This window comes from Amaranthus tricolor, chromosome 4 (genome assembly GCF_026212465.1).
Source record: "Amaranthus tricolor cultivar Red isolate AtriRed21 chromosome 4, ASM2621246v1, whole genome shotgun sequence".
NCBI classification, from domain to species: domain Eukaryota; kingdom Viridiplantae; phylum Streptophyta; class Magnoliopsida; order Caryophyllales; family Amaranthaceae; genus Amaranthus; species Amaranthus tricolor.
This window is the reverse complement of record NC_080050.1, coordinates 27,118,072-27,133,212: the sequence shown is the minus strand read 5'-3', so window position 1 is coordinate 27,133,212 and position 15,141 is coordinate 27,118,072. Positions and strand designations below refer to the sequence as shown.

The following is a 15,141-nucleotide window of genomic DNA, read 5'->3' as shown; positions in this document are numbered from 1 at the left end:
ATTTAAGTAGTTGGGAATGATTTTTGCTAGGTTTGCAAAGCTACATTTCACTTGGGGATCCATCCACTTATGATTACTTAAGAACTTAAACTTAGGATCTATGATGTTATGATGTTATGAACATGAAATTATCCTGTAAGTTATGATGTTATGATAATAATCTTTTGTTGTGATTTGTGAATGTAAGTTATGATTTTTTTGCTATTTTGTAAAGAGAAACCATCTTTTTCATCAACACAGTTTGTTGTTATGATGTTATGAAAGTTATGTGGTGTACTTGTGAAGATTATTTTAAGAACACATGTGTTGCAGACTAGGAAAAGAGTAATAGGAAAGAATAAAGGTGTGAGGTTAAAGCAAAATGAAGAGACAGAAACTAAAAGTGAGAGAAAGAGCATGACAAAATGGAATGGATTTGTGAAGAAGACAATGAATGGAGTTGAAGATGGTCAAACACAGGTTATATAAGATAAGTTTTTTTAATAATTAACAAAATGGTAACCGGTTAAAACAGATTATAAAATTGCATTAGTGCTTTAAATTTAAAATGAGCCTAAAGTTGGGAGTTTTGAATAATAATCAATAGTTAGGAGTTTTATATTCAAACCGCGAATAGTTGGGAGTTTTTAAAGAAATTTTCCCTTTAATTAATGCTTGAAGAAATAATTATGTGCTATACAATCCTTTTATTCTTAATTATAATCAACTATTGTATATTTTTATACCAATTATCCTAAATTACATATCGTACAATACAATATAATCAACTATTGCAGTCATTTCCATAATTCAAGATACTTTTGATATACCAAATTCTTATTCTTGTCTTAATATAAAAGGGATGAGACACTTTATACTAATTCCAATAGAATAATAGTGGGTTATTGGCAATAGAATACTATTAATTATATTTGGTTTTAAATTATTTGTAACATTTTCTTTTTCACGTATGCACTATTCAATCTTTATAATATCTCTAATTATACATAATAAAAAATTATAAAAATTTGATATTAATAATCTTTGCATTAAGACAAATCAAACAAGATCCCACTTAAATATGTTTTAACTTATAAATTAAAAATTAATTACAAATTAAGGGTGATGAGTGAAAAATGCAAATATTGCTAATGTTGCAAGTGATTTAAAATGGAGAAAGTATATATCATTTACAAATTTCGTTGTTTTCTTCACATTTTCTCTTTTCACCCTTTTTTGCTTTCATTCATCAAATCACTAACTTATTCTTTCTATCTTATTAATTTAAGTGTCACATGTTTGCAGCTTGTGAAGGAAGATTACTTCTATATTTTTCTCATAAAAAATTCCTATTTTTTTCTATTCCCATATCTAAAAATTGAGTTTTTTGTTTTTTAATTATCTCTCTATAGATTTTTTGGGTTAGTTGATTCAAATAAAAAGAGAAATAAAGCATGTAACCAATTGCGATGAATGGATCATATCTCCTACATTAGTTACAAAAAGAAAATATATTTCAACTAACTTTTTTTTTCTTACAAAACAAATTTTTGTGTTTTTAGCATAAGTTTTGTGAAAGTAAATAAATAAAACTACTACTCCTATTATTATTTTTTTTGAAAGAAGGCTACTAGTGTATTTGAATAGACTAAAATGCTAAGTGATGCAATTATTATGATATAAATTGAGTTCCTTTGTTTATCATGATTATCTATATTTAAATCAAGTTCCTTTGTTTATCATAATTTTCTTATTATTGAGAATTTGATTGTTAGTTTGTTACCATTTTTTTATTGAATTTATACAGACATGATATGATAAATATATTTATATCTTTTTTGCATTGATTAATAATATATGCGTGTAAGAAATATAAAGTATACTATAAGTTACATTCTTTGTAAATATTAAATTCGTATCATTTCTAATAAAAATCTAAAATTTATACAATTTTTTAAAAAGTGAATTTTTTTCTAATGCAAGTTAAATAACAATGAAGTAAGGATATATATTTTAGACACTAAATTTTAAGTAACAACACTAAATATATTAAATTGATATTTTTGTTTAAGTTTTATATTAAGTTTGAATTTTATTATAATTGTTAATTAGATGATTAAATTTAGATTTGGATATGAATTGTTAGGATTTAAATTATTGGAGTATTGATTGATGTATATATTTTTTTTACTATGGTTTATTTAGTTGGTTTCTTTGTTTAGTTTTTAAAATTGACTTTCTAATCAAATTGAGGCGATGTAAACGACGTTTAGAGATAGACGATATTTATAGAGGAGTAATAAATCTCGAGAAGAATTGACAATAACAATCATGATATTGTTTTCCAATACTAAAATCTAAAATTTTATTTTCCTTTATTTAGTTTGATCAACAACTAAAGATCTAACATTAAGAATGTCCTGATAAGAAAATAAAAAAACTTGATATAAAATTAGAATTCAATCATTTGATATTTACATAACATAAATTTTAAAATCTTACCAGTAAGCATTAAAGCATGATCAATCATATGTAGTGATTTTATGGATCAAAATTAAGCAAATACTAAAGATTTTAATATGTGATAATGATAATAATATTTATACTTCAACATACAATGTTGTATACAAATTAAAAATGTGGTTAAATATTTATAGTTGATATAGTTTGATATAAGTATGTCCATTTTCACTAAGTATATATATATTGTTTAACTTTAATTTTCATTAGTATATATATGGGTCAAAATTAGGCAAATACCAATAATTTTTTTTTATTCTTTTTTTTTGATAATTTCTTCATTTATTTATAAAAGTACATGTTAAATATAATTAAGTATTAATAATCCGTGCTTAGCACGGGCAATCACCTAGTAGAATTCTAAGGTGAAGATATTTATAAAAAAACCTATTTTAGGAGAGATAAAGTAAGAAAGAGCAAGTATAATTAAAACAAGTTTATATAGTCAAAAACAAATGATTTTTAATCTCATTTACTTTATAAAAGATACTCTTACTACTTTCTAATATAGACAATTTTGAATTAACCTTGCAAAAGAAGCTTTCTCTTCATTGATATTTTAATTCCAACAATGAATAATTGGAAAAAAGGCTCTAAATTAAACTTGCAAGAGAAATTTTATAAAAAGCTAATTTCAGTGTATAATCAGTTAACATACCTTAAAACACTACAACAATAACTAGACAATAAAATTTCACAAATTATTATTGATTGTGAAGCTACGAAAATTTTCAATTATTTCTTAATATTATATAATATGTGTAACAAACAATATAAAACGGAGGAATGATATGATATAACAAAAATATTTCTTCAAATTACTGTAATTAATAATTAATAAAGTAATCAAATGAAAACATAAGATAATAGTACATAATACAGTAATTAACAATCCAAAATATTGTACATGTATTTATACAATTTTAATTTCTTGTTACTAAATTAAATGTACCCAAAGTCCTCGACAAAGCGCCTCAGACTAGAGTTTTACAAGCCGATGTTTTTGGGTCCCACATAGCAGGAAGCAAATATTTCCTTCCACGTATCCCATACGCATTAAAACTTGCTCCCGAATCCCGATCCACTAGCAATTTACCCGGGTACCCTGGGTACGAACCCGACCCGAACATCCCCGTACAAGCAGAAACAGCTTCCAACCCACCATCAACCGGACCCTGAAAATACCCATTATCAAACGGGTTGGTAACCGCTCCAGCAAGAACCGTTGCCAAATTCATAATCATCCCATCAACTCCGACATCTCCATTTGGGGCTATAAGCGGCGGGCTTTGTGGGCCGTATATGGGCTGGTGAAAGGGCCAAGCACATTGACCCGGACATTGTTTTTCTGGGTTACCCACCCAAGCATAAGCAAAACGGATCTTTTTATGTTTTCCTGCTAAATCCGACCCATGTGCCCCGCACGAGCTCATACAAAAGCTATCGGGTGCCACATCAGCTGATGTCAAAACGACGTTTATTGCATTTCTATGAGGAAGTTTAGAAGACAAAACGACGAGTTGAGATGGGGTTAAGACTTTTCCTAGAGAATAACTTTGGTCAAAGATTTGTTTCCCTAAGGTGATGGTGCAGGGTCCTCCTTTGTACCTTCCAGTGATTTCCCACCATGATGAAACAGACGGATGTGAAGTACGTGATTTAGATGATAGAGATTGGATGAAGTCAATGATTATGGACCGTTGGATTGAGGAGAATTTTCCATACCAAATAAGATTAACGGTAAGATTACCTTTAAGAAGTGGACCATTGTGGTATTTAAGAACTAAAGGTTGCGGTTGTACAAGAGCTAGCTTGCGCGGTGCCGTAGCCGAACATGGTAATCCTATGTAGAAAATTATTAAAAGAAAAGAGACTAACGTTATGAAATGAGAATCAAACTTAGCCATTTCTTTTTTGATAATTTTATTTTCTTATAATAAAATAATAAAATATAAATATAAATAAAAAATTTATATTTTTTAATTTTAATTTTAATACTGAGTAGAGTATTTGGCAAATGCTTGTTGATATTAACTGTTGGTTTTTTTATTTGGTCGATATAAATAAAATATTAAAAATTAAATATTGACTATTGATTATTTATACGAAATATGTGTAAAGGGTGATTTAGAGTAAAGTAGGAAGAAGGTTTGATGGTTGAATGTTATGGATGAGAAGGAGAAGGGAGCGGAGTATTTATAAGAAGGGGAAAGTATAGAGTGAGGAAAGGTGTACAGCTAATTAAGGAGTGGGGAATGTAATGATCATATGGATGAAGAGAAAGACAAAGGAAGTAGCTAACCAAGTATAAAAAGGTAATAAAGAAATACTAGTAGTAGGAGTATAATTCAAATTAAAGGGATTGTGTTATTTTTTATTTAAAAAATAAATAAAATATAATTAAAGGGATTAAAAGAAGTTTCTGAAAAGAGAGGTTTTGGGTTTTAGTATTGACTTGGAAAAAAACAGGGTGAGGCTGCAAGTAAAATGGGTCATTAACCAAAGGCGCCAGCTGTAGCTTGTAGTTGTAGGTTGTGGTATGTGGAGTTGGTCATTAGTGGACTCAACTAATTAAGTTTCCTTTTTGGACGGTAATTTGAAGATTGAAGATTAGTTTTGATATATTTTTATATGTCTTGAAATACATTTTATATTATGATTACTGACATAATTTATCATTTGTGCTTATTATATATATATATATATTGTGGTTAGTGTAAGAAAAAAAGTAATCTATTGGAATCTTGTTTGAAACATTTAATTGCATACTTTTATAAGAAATATTAACTCTTTATAATTTTTGTATGTGCATAGTTCAATGTATAAAATGATCAAAAAACACATTAAATTATATTGTGTAAAAAGTCAAATATAGCAAGTATAATGAAACATAGAAAATATAATAAAATATAATGTCACCATCAATAACAATCTCAAATGAACAGTTAAATATTTAACTTCTTAACGGTTGACATGTTTTATAGATGGGAATGGGCAATTACCAATGAACAATGGTGTTCTCCCCCTTTGTTTTGTTCTACAAGTATAAACTTATACTAAGTAGTAAAAGTATTATCTCTTATTTATATCACTTTTTATTTTAATTCATTAATTAATTTTGTATTTTTTTCCTTATTTGACAATAATCTTATTTTCTGTCTCATCCTTCTACTCTTCTATATTTCTAATCACAAATATCTTTTCTTTTTATTTAGAGTACATATTTATTCCTCTTTCCCATAAAACATTATTTTTCCCTCTTTATACCATATTTTGAACTCAATAGCAAATGGTAGGAAATAAAGGAAGTATTAGTTAAAAAAGGACCAAGTTATATTTGGTGAAAAAGAATCAATAATTATGGCTTACAATTCAAGAATCATAACATCAGCAATTGAAAATAAATAATTTGCTAAATTTAGGGAAGCTATGCAATATGGAGCATGCCAGCTGACAAGTGAACAAATGAGCACTAGTTACCAAATCAATTAGCCTTAAAATAGTGTAGTGGTTTATAGCTGGGAACAACATACGGCTCATAACTCACCTTTTTCCTTGGCTAAAAATATAGAGTAGGTGACATAAAATCAAATGATTTCAATGTTATACCATGTTTAGGAACGATGATTTTATTTGAAAATTTAAAATTGGTTTAAATTTATTGTTTGGCAAATTAAAAATTTTCAAATTTAGATTTGAATCAAATTCCACCATTACTTTTGAAGTAATTAAAGTTAGAAATTTATAAATGACTAACCAAACCTTGTCATTCTCAAATTTTTCATTTATAATTTCATAATTGAAATCTATAATTTAAAATGAAATACTTGTTCCCAAACACTACATAAAAGTATTTTTAAAAAAATATTCATTGTAAGGTTTGAGCATGAGACAATATTGTAGTACACTAATATTTTAACTAATTTAATTCGTACGTTTTTAGCATATTTAGAAATATAACTTGATAAAAATTATTAATTGACAACATTGAATAAGGTTAAATTCGATCTATAACAATACATCATCATCATCATACTCAATATCCCGTTCAAAAGCAAGATTAGTGAGAGAAGGAGACGGACTTTTCATACTCGTACCCTCTTTATAGTGAGCATACATATATAAAATTCAAGTAATTGGCCCATTGATGATGATAATTAAGCTAAGCAGTTTCTACTCCCATCGTATTCATAGCTTTATTTTTAAAATTATAAAACAGAGTGCAATAATTAAGTTCAAAATTATATATATATAAAAAAAAGAGGATCCCTTTCCTCTTTATCCGGATCATATAAAGAATACATTATTAAAGGGTAGCTTTGTGCCTTTGTATATCATTCAGCTTCAAGATATTACAAAATAATACTCCTATTTGATCACTATTTTTCATGGCATTAATTAGATGATACATAATTTATTTCCGATAGACGATAGTAAATTTAAATATTTAAATATTTTATTTTGTTTGTAAAATTACTTTACTAGCCTATAGGTTTAGGGTTTGGATAAAAGTAATAAAGTAAATGAAAAATAATAAAGATAAAATTAAAAAATTAATAAAATGGATTAAATTAAATAAATACTAAGCGTGAGATAAGGAAAAATAAATTATTAGTATATTAATATTGAGCATAATCAATCATGGAAAAAATTAATATACAATTAGCATATAAAATAGAACACTGAAGCTCATAAAATTGCTCTAAATTCTATGGTCAATTAAACATGCAGTACTAAGCTACTAGCACACATGAAGACTAAGAATAATTTGCGAATTATAATTTTAAAATTTGATATTTTTGCGAATTACAATCTGAATGTTTATTTTTTAGAATTATAGCCACCAAAATATCATAGTTTGCACTTAACCTAAAATTTCGATCACCAAAATAGTCGGAATTCTGTTTGTTTGGCCTTTACTTGTAAATTTGATACTTTGATAGCTGTAATTATATTAAAGCTGTAATTCGCAAAAACACTAAATATTAAAGTTATAATTCGCAAATTATTCTGAAAATAATGATATTAGTCTAATTGCCGGATAAACATCTGGACTCTAAAGGTCAAAACCTATTTACGCCTTTTACCAGAGATGTTAGATACCTTGAATATTTCAATAGAATTCAACGAATGCTTGTCTGCCTGCAAAAATAAAGCACAAGATAACTATTCATGTAATGAAACTTAGATGATAATATTGAAGGATTTCTCGGTATATCAATTCCCTAACAGCCTCCTTAGTCACCCTTCTGTCACGCATGGCTCGTAGCCCCCACACAAGACAGAGGCACGAAACTTGGTATCCGAGTGTCTTACATCAAAAGAAGGTTATAGAGACTTCCGGAATCATCAAGAAGCTTGTGGAGCATGTGAGTCTAGAACAACCCACACTAGAAAGTTCCGAAAAACACTAAAAGGTTTCGGAGAACACTAGAATGTTCCGGAGAACTCTAGAAGGTTCCGGAGAACTCTTGAAGGAGTCTTGTAAATATCTAATGTCTAGAATTCTCTAGGCAACTCTTGTACATACTTTAGAGAACCTTAACACTTGTAATTGTGTAGAATTCTCTAGAAAGATGTAATCTAGATCGCTTCATTTGAGGAGGTTAGAATGTTCTAGAATTAGGACAAGTAGTAAAGGGTGTTGCCTATAATTACCCCAAGGCATTCATTTGTACACAACAACTTAAGAATTCACTTGTAAAGCTTTCCTTGTGCAATCCATAAACCTTACTTACATTTCCCAACTCTTGCATTCCTACTTACTTAACATCTTCTCAAAGTCTTAGCCAAATCCACACAAATACACTAACTACATCATTTAGCAATACACCTTTGGGGTTTGCCTGACTTGTCTTACGACGGGAGTGTAAGCAAGTGGCACACGTAAGACTAGGGAAAGAGTCGACACGTAAAAAGTGGTATCAGAGCCAGGTTGGCCGTATTGCTGTCGGGTTGAGTAGTTGTTCTAACGTTTGTGTGATAATGGCATCGAAGGACAAGGAGAGTGCTGTTCTCTTAGGAGAGGAGTCACAAACCACTAGGAAGACCTCAAAGAAGGATCTTGAGGCAAGAGTGGCTAAGTTGGAGATGAGCCTCGGGGATGCCCTCGACGACATCACTAAGCTTGAAGAGCGGGTCGGGGCTTTGGAGGACAAGGAAGATGAGGTAGCCCAAAGCCTTGTGAATCAAATGGCCGAGGTGCTACGCTCGGAGATGGGAGCCATTCGTGACTCCCTTGGTGGGGAGCTCCAAGTTGTGAAGGAGCTCGTTGAGTCCCTCAAGGGGGACATCACCTTGTGCAAGGCGGCGGTGGCCGGGGGTGCCATCGTTCGGGAAGGCCCTAAGATGAAGATTCCCGAGCCGCCTAAGTACTATGGGAAGCGCGATGCTAGGGAGCTCGACAACTTCCTATGGAGCATCGAAAGGTACTTCGATGCAATGCGGGTGGACGATGATTCATCCAAGATAAACACCGCCACAATGTATTTAGGGGACGATGCCATCCTATGGTGGAGAAGACGCGAGTCAGATATTAAAAAGGGGACTTTTACCATCAACACATGGGAAGAGTTCAAGGCCGACTTCAAGAGGCAATTCTATCCAGAAAATGCAGAGGAGGTGGCCATGAAGAAGCTTCGGGGGTTGAAGCATACAAGTACTATTAAAGAGTACGTGAAGCAATTTTCATCCCTTATGTTGGAGGTGACGGAGTTACCCGAGAAGGCACAACTTCTCTACTTTATGGATGGTCTACAACGATGGGCCGAGCAAGAGTCAAAGAGGCGTAATGTACAAACGCTTGCCGACGCCATCGCAGCAGCCGAGTCCTTAATTGAGTACAAGCAAGACTCAAAGAAGGATAAAAGCAACAAGAAGGGCGGTGACAAGGGGAAAGGTGGGGGAGCAAAACCCACCAAAGACCGCGGGAATGGGGGAGGCAAGCCATTTGAGAAGAAGGACAAAGGGAAATCCAATTCCGATGGCAAGTCTAAAAACCGCGATTGCTTCTTGTGTGGAGGGCCACACTTTGTAAGGGAATGCCCACAGCGGCAAAAACTCAATGTCATGGTAGCAGCCCATGAGCAAGACTTCGGGGAGGAGACACAAATGGGGACGTTGCGTCTTCTTAACAGCGTCAAGGCTACGATGGAGGAGCCCCATGGAGCAGGCAACGTAGTAAAGGTGAGCACCCTACCCCGCTCTAAGAAATCTCCTCTTATGTTTGTTGAAGCCATGGTGAATGATAAGGCTTCTAGGGCACTCGTAGACACGGGTGCTACCCATAACTTTGTGGCCGAGGGAGAAGCCACAAGGTTAGGATTGCGCTACACCAAGGAGCCGGGCAAGCTGAAGACCGTCAACACATCACCGACGCCCATTCATGGTGTTGCAAGAAGAGTCCCCATTCGTTTGGTAGAATGGAAGGGGACTATTGATCTCACCGTCGTCACTATGGACGACTTTTCGTTAGTACATGGCATGGAGTTCATGGATATGGTAAAGCCATGGACCTTGGAAAAGGATGAAAAGATGACCATCTCAAAGGGTTGTGTGGCCTGTTCCATCCCAATCGATCGGGAAAAGGTGGAGGCCAAGATGCTATCAGCTATACAACTTAAGAAAGGAGTTCAAAAGGGACAAGCAACATTCTTGGCCACACTCGTTGAGAAAGAATCTTATGGGTCCGAGATTCTTAGTGAAGTTTCGGAGGTCTTAAAGGAGTTCAAAGACATTATGCCTCCGGAACTACCGAAGAGGCTTCCCCCTCGAAGGGAAGTTGATCATGTGATCGAGTTAGAGCCGGGGGCAAGGCCTTCAGCCATGGCACCTTATCGGATGGCCCCTCCAGAGCTTGAAGAGTTGCGGAAGCAGTTGAAGGAGTTATTGGAGGCGAGATTTATTCGACCTTCCAAGGCACCATTCGGGGCACCAGTGTTATTCCAGCGCAAGCATGATGGGTCATTACGCATGTGCATCGATTATCGGGCATTGAACAAGGTAACCATCAAAAACAAGTATCCAATTCCTTTGGTTGCCGATCTTTTTGATAGGCTCGGTAAAGCCAGATATTTCTCTAAACTCGATCTTCGCTCGGGGTATTGGCAAGTGCGCATCGCCGAAGGGGATGAACAAAAGACGGCATGCGTCACTCGCTATGGGTCCTTCGAGTTTTTGGTGATGCCTTTCGGACTCACTAATGCCCCAGCAACATTTTGCACTTTGATGAACAAGATCTTTCATCCATTCCTTGATAAGTTTGTAGTCGTCTATCTCGACGATATAGTCGTGTATAGCGACAATTTTCAAGACCATGTGGAGCATTTGCAACGGATGTTCGAGGTCTTGCGAGAAAATGAGCTCTATGTGAAGAAGGAGAAATGCTCATTTGCTCAAAAGGAGGTGTCTTTTCTTGGGCACCACATCAAGGACGGGAGGATCATGATGGAGTGAGACAAAGTGCAGGCCATCAATGAGTGGGAGCCACCCAAGAATATCTCGGAGCTTCGTTCTTTTCTTGGGTTGGCTAACTATTATCGAAGATTTATCAAAAGCTATTCGGCAAGGACAGCGCCATTAACCGATTTGCTCAAGAAGAAGGTTCAGTGGCATTGGGGACCGAAATGTCAAGGGGCATTCGATGATTTGAAGAAAGCAGTCACCGAAGAGCCCGTCTTAGCATTGCCCGATTATTCAAAGCCATTCGAACTCCATACCGATGCATCCGATTTTGCCATTGGTGGGGTGCTCATGCAAGGGGGGCATCCCATTGCATACGAGTCGCGCAAGTTGAATGCTACGGAGAGGCGTTATCCCATTCATGATAAGGAGATGACCGCTATCATTCATTGCTTACGGATATGGAGGCACTACTTGCTTGGGAGTCGGTTCACCATCATGACCGACAATGTCGCAACAAGTTATTTCCAAAATCAAAAGAAGCTTAGCCCCAAGCAAGCTCGTTGGCAAGACTTTTTAGCGGAGTTCGACTATGTCATGGAGTACAAGCCGGGCAAAGTCAATGTCGTTGCCGATGCTCTAAGCCGCAAGGCTATGCTAGCTAGCGTAAGTAGTGTGGCTAGCAACCTTCTTGAACGGGTCAAGGAGGGACTTTTTCAAGACCCTATGGCCAAGGGACTTATGGAGTTGGCCAAGGAAGGGAAGACACGGCGATTTTGAGTAGAGGATGATCTTCTCTACACTACGGGGCGCCGCATGTATGTGCCTAAGTGGGGCAACCTTAGGCGCGATATCATGAAGGAGTGCCACGACTCTAAGTGGGCCGGGTATCCGGGGATGCAACGCACTATGGCACTCTTGGAGGAGTTATATTATTGGCCTCATATGAGGAGTGATATTGAGGCCTACGTGAAGACTTGTCTTGTGTGCCAACAAGACACGATCGAGTAGCAAGTGCCGGCGGGACTTCTACAACCTTTTCCTATACCAGATAGGCCATGGGAAAGTGTTTCGATGGATTTCATTTCCGCCCTACCCAAGTCAGATGGGTGTGGCTCTATCATGGTGGTGGTCGATCGCTTTTCCAAATATGGGACATTCATACCGGCACTGCGGGATTGCACAACCGAGCAAGCCGCCAAGCTATTCTTTAAACATGTTGTCAAGTATTGGGGACTTCCTCGGAGCATTGTCAGTGACCGCGACCCACGATTCACCGCAAAGTTTTGGACGGAGCTATTCAAGTTGATGGGATCAGGTCTCCATTTCTCTACAAGCTTTCATCCCCAAACCGATGGGCAAACGGAGAGGGTGAATGCCTTGTTGGAGCTATACTTGAGGCACTTTGTGAGTGCCAACCAACGAGATTGGGCAAAGTTGATGGATGTAGCCCAATTCTCCTACAACTTGCAGCGGTCTGAGTCGACGCAACAAAGTCCTTTCGAGATAGTCATGGGGCAACAACCTTTGACACCACAAGCGAATGCGTCAGGCTATACAGGAAGTAGCCCCGCTGCATATCAACTTGCCAAGGGGTGGCATGAGCAACTAGACATTACCAAGGCATACTTGGATAAAGCGACAAAGAAAATGAAGAAATGGGCGAACAAGCATAGGAGGCCGGTCGAGTTCCAAGTGGGGGACTTGGTTATGGTCAAGTTGCTACCACAACAATTCAAGGTGTTCCGATCAGTGCACAAGGGGCTTGTGCGCAAATATGAGGGACCGTTCCCGATACTACGTAAAGTCGGGAAGGTATCGTATCAAGTTGAGTTACCATCAAAGCTCAAGATTCATCCGGTGTTCCATGTGAGTATGCTCAAGCCCTATCATGGAGATAACGAGGATCCAACAAGGGGCGTGTCACAACGTGCACCTACGGCAGTTGTGACGTCATTTGACCGGGACATCGAGGAAATCGAGGCTAAACGGCTCATCCGACGAAGGGGTGTGCCAAGTTATAATGAATATCTAATCCGTTGGAAGGGACTCCCGGATAGCGAAGCAACGTGGGAAAAAGAGGACGACTTGTGGCAATTCTGGGACAAGATCGAGGCATTCGAATCTCGGCCTTGACGGGGTCGTCAAGGACTTTGGTGGGGGAGCATGTCACGCATGGCTCGTAGCCCCCACACAAGACAGAGGCACGAAACTTGGTATCCGGGTGTCTTACATCAAAAGAAGGTTATAGAGACTTCCGGAATCATCAAGAAGCTTGTGGAGCATGTGGGTCTAGAACAACCCACACTAGAAAGTTCCGGAAAACACTAGAAGGTTCCGGAGAACACTAGAAGGTTCCGGAGAACTCTAGATGGTTCCGGAAAACTCTAGAAGATTCCGGAGAACTCTAGAAGGTTCCGGAGAACTCTTGAAGGAGCCTTGTAAATATCTAATGTCTAGAATTCTCTAGGCAACTCTTGTACATACTTTAGAGAACCTTAACACTTGTAATTGTGTAGAATTCTCTAGAAAGATGTAATCTAGATCCCTCCATTTGAGGAGGTTAGAATGTTCTAGAATTAGGACAAGTAGTAAGGGGTGTTGCCTATAAATACCCCAAGGCATTCATTTGTACACAACAACTTGAGAATTCACTTGTAAAGCTTTCCTTGTGCAATCCATAAACCTTACTTACATTTCCTAACTCTTGTGTTCCTACTTACTTAACATCTTCTCAAAGTCTTAGCCAAATCCACACAAACACACTAACTAAATCATTTAGCAATACACCTTTGGGGTTTACCTGACTTGTCTTACGACGGGAGTGTAAGCAAGTGGTACACGTAAGACTAGGAAAAGAGTCGACACGTGACACTTCGCTTCTCAAAGTCAGCAAATAGTCTATCCTTTGGATCAAAAGACAACAATTTCTGTAGCAACCAAAATGCTAATTAAGGGATCAACATTTGGAAATTTGTGAGACACAACAAGGGGGCATCTTTGGTTTCTTTATCACCATGAAATAATCACCACGATGATGTGCTTCATACGCTTTTTCAGCTCTGTTTAGGTGTCTCTTGACCATTAAGGGGGCATCGATGGTCATTTTGCAAAGAATGTGAGATACAACAACATTGCATCATCACATTTAAAAATTATATAAAATTAATATTATGAAAGTACATGATTAAACGATTTAAACAAAATTCCACTTAACTATATTTTTATTTACATATTAATCACAATATATAAAATAAGTTTAAATAATTAATATTGTCAATAACAATAATATAACTAATATATCATAACGCCAGAATTTTAATTTCCCAATTCTTATAATTCGCCACCCTTTTCATTTTTTCACCACCCCTAGTAAATTACCATATTGCCCTTGGTTTTTGAAAAAATTACAATTATGCCATTAAAGCTAAAATTTTCTATATAAACCACACTCACACTAAAAATTCTCTCACTACAACTAAAAACCAACATACAAAAGCAAAATTTGGGAGCAAAAATTAAGTTCAATCCGGAATTTATCAATCGAGGTAAGTTATTTTTAATTAAATTTAATCATCAAAAAAAAAAAAAAAAATAGGAGTCGCCCAGATCTGGGCGACTCCTATTTTTTTTTTATTTTATTTTATTTTATTTTTTCCGTATGTATTTTGTTAATTTTAATATTATTAATTTAATTATTATTATTATTGTATTGTTATTTTTGTTAATATTAAATATATGTTAATGTTATTATTATTAATTTTATTATTATTATTGTGATTGTTAATTTTGTATTATTAAATATATGTTAATGTTGTTATCATTAATTTTATTATTATTATTGTTATTGTTATTTTTATTTATTATTAAATATATGTTTATGTTTTGTTTTATAAATTATTAGTTTAAATTTGTATGGTGTAATGTTTATTTTTTTTTTAGTAAGTGTATATATATGTTATTTATATTTTACGGAAAAAAAAAAAAAAAGAAATTGAGTCGCCCAGATCTGGGCGGCTGAACCCCGGTTCAGCCGCCTAATTTTAGGCGACTGAACCGGGGTCCAGCCGCCCGGATTTGGGCGACTCATTTTCTTTTTTTTTTTTTTTATTTTATTTTAATTTTTTGTATATTTTGGAGTAATAAATTTAAAAATTGAAATTTAAAAAAAAAAACTGATTATTATATATATATATATATATATATATATATATATATATATATATATATATATATATATAT

At 35.0% G+C, this 15,141-nt stretch overlaps 1 protein-coding gene and 1 pseudogene across 1 annotated transcript; one reads left to right on the top strand and one right to left on the bottom strand.

Annotated features, from left to right (window-relative positions):
- Nucleotides 1–3,286: 3,286 nt before the first annotated feature.
- On the bottom strand, nt 3,287–4,799 carry LOC130811248 (protein EXORDIUM-like 2). The gene has a single exon (XM_057677472.1). The coding sequence runs from the start codon at nt 4,404–4,406 to the stop codon at nt 3,474–3,476; it is 933 nt and encodes a 310-aa protein (XP_057533455.1). The 5' UTR covers nt 4,407–4,799; the 3' UTR covers nt 3,287–3,473.
- Nucleotides 4,800–8,484: 3,685 nt separating this feature from the next.
- LOC130810911 (uncharacterized) lies at nt 8,485–11,679 on the top strand (annotated as a pseudogene).
- Nucleotides 11,680–15,141: the final 3,462 nt, after the last annotated feature.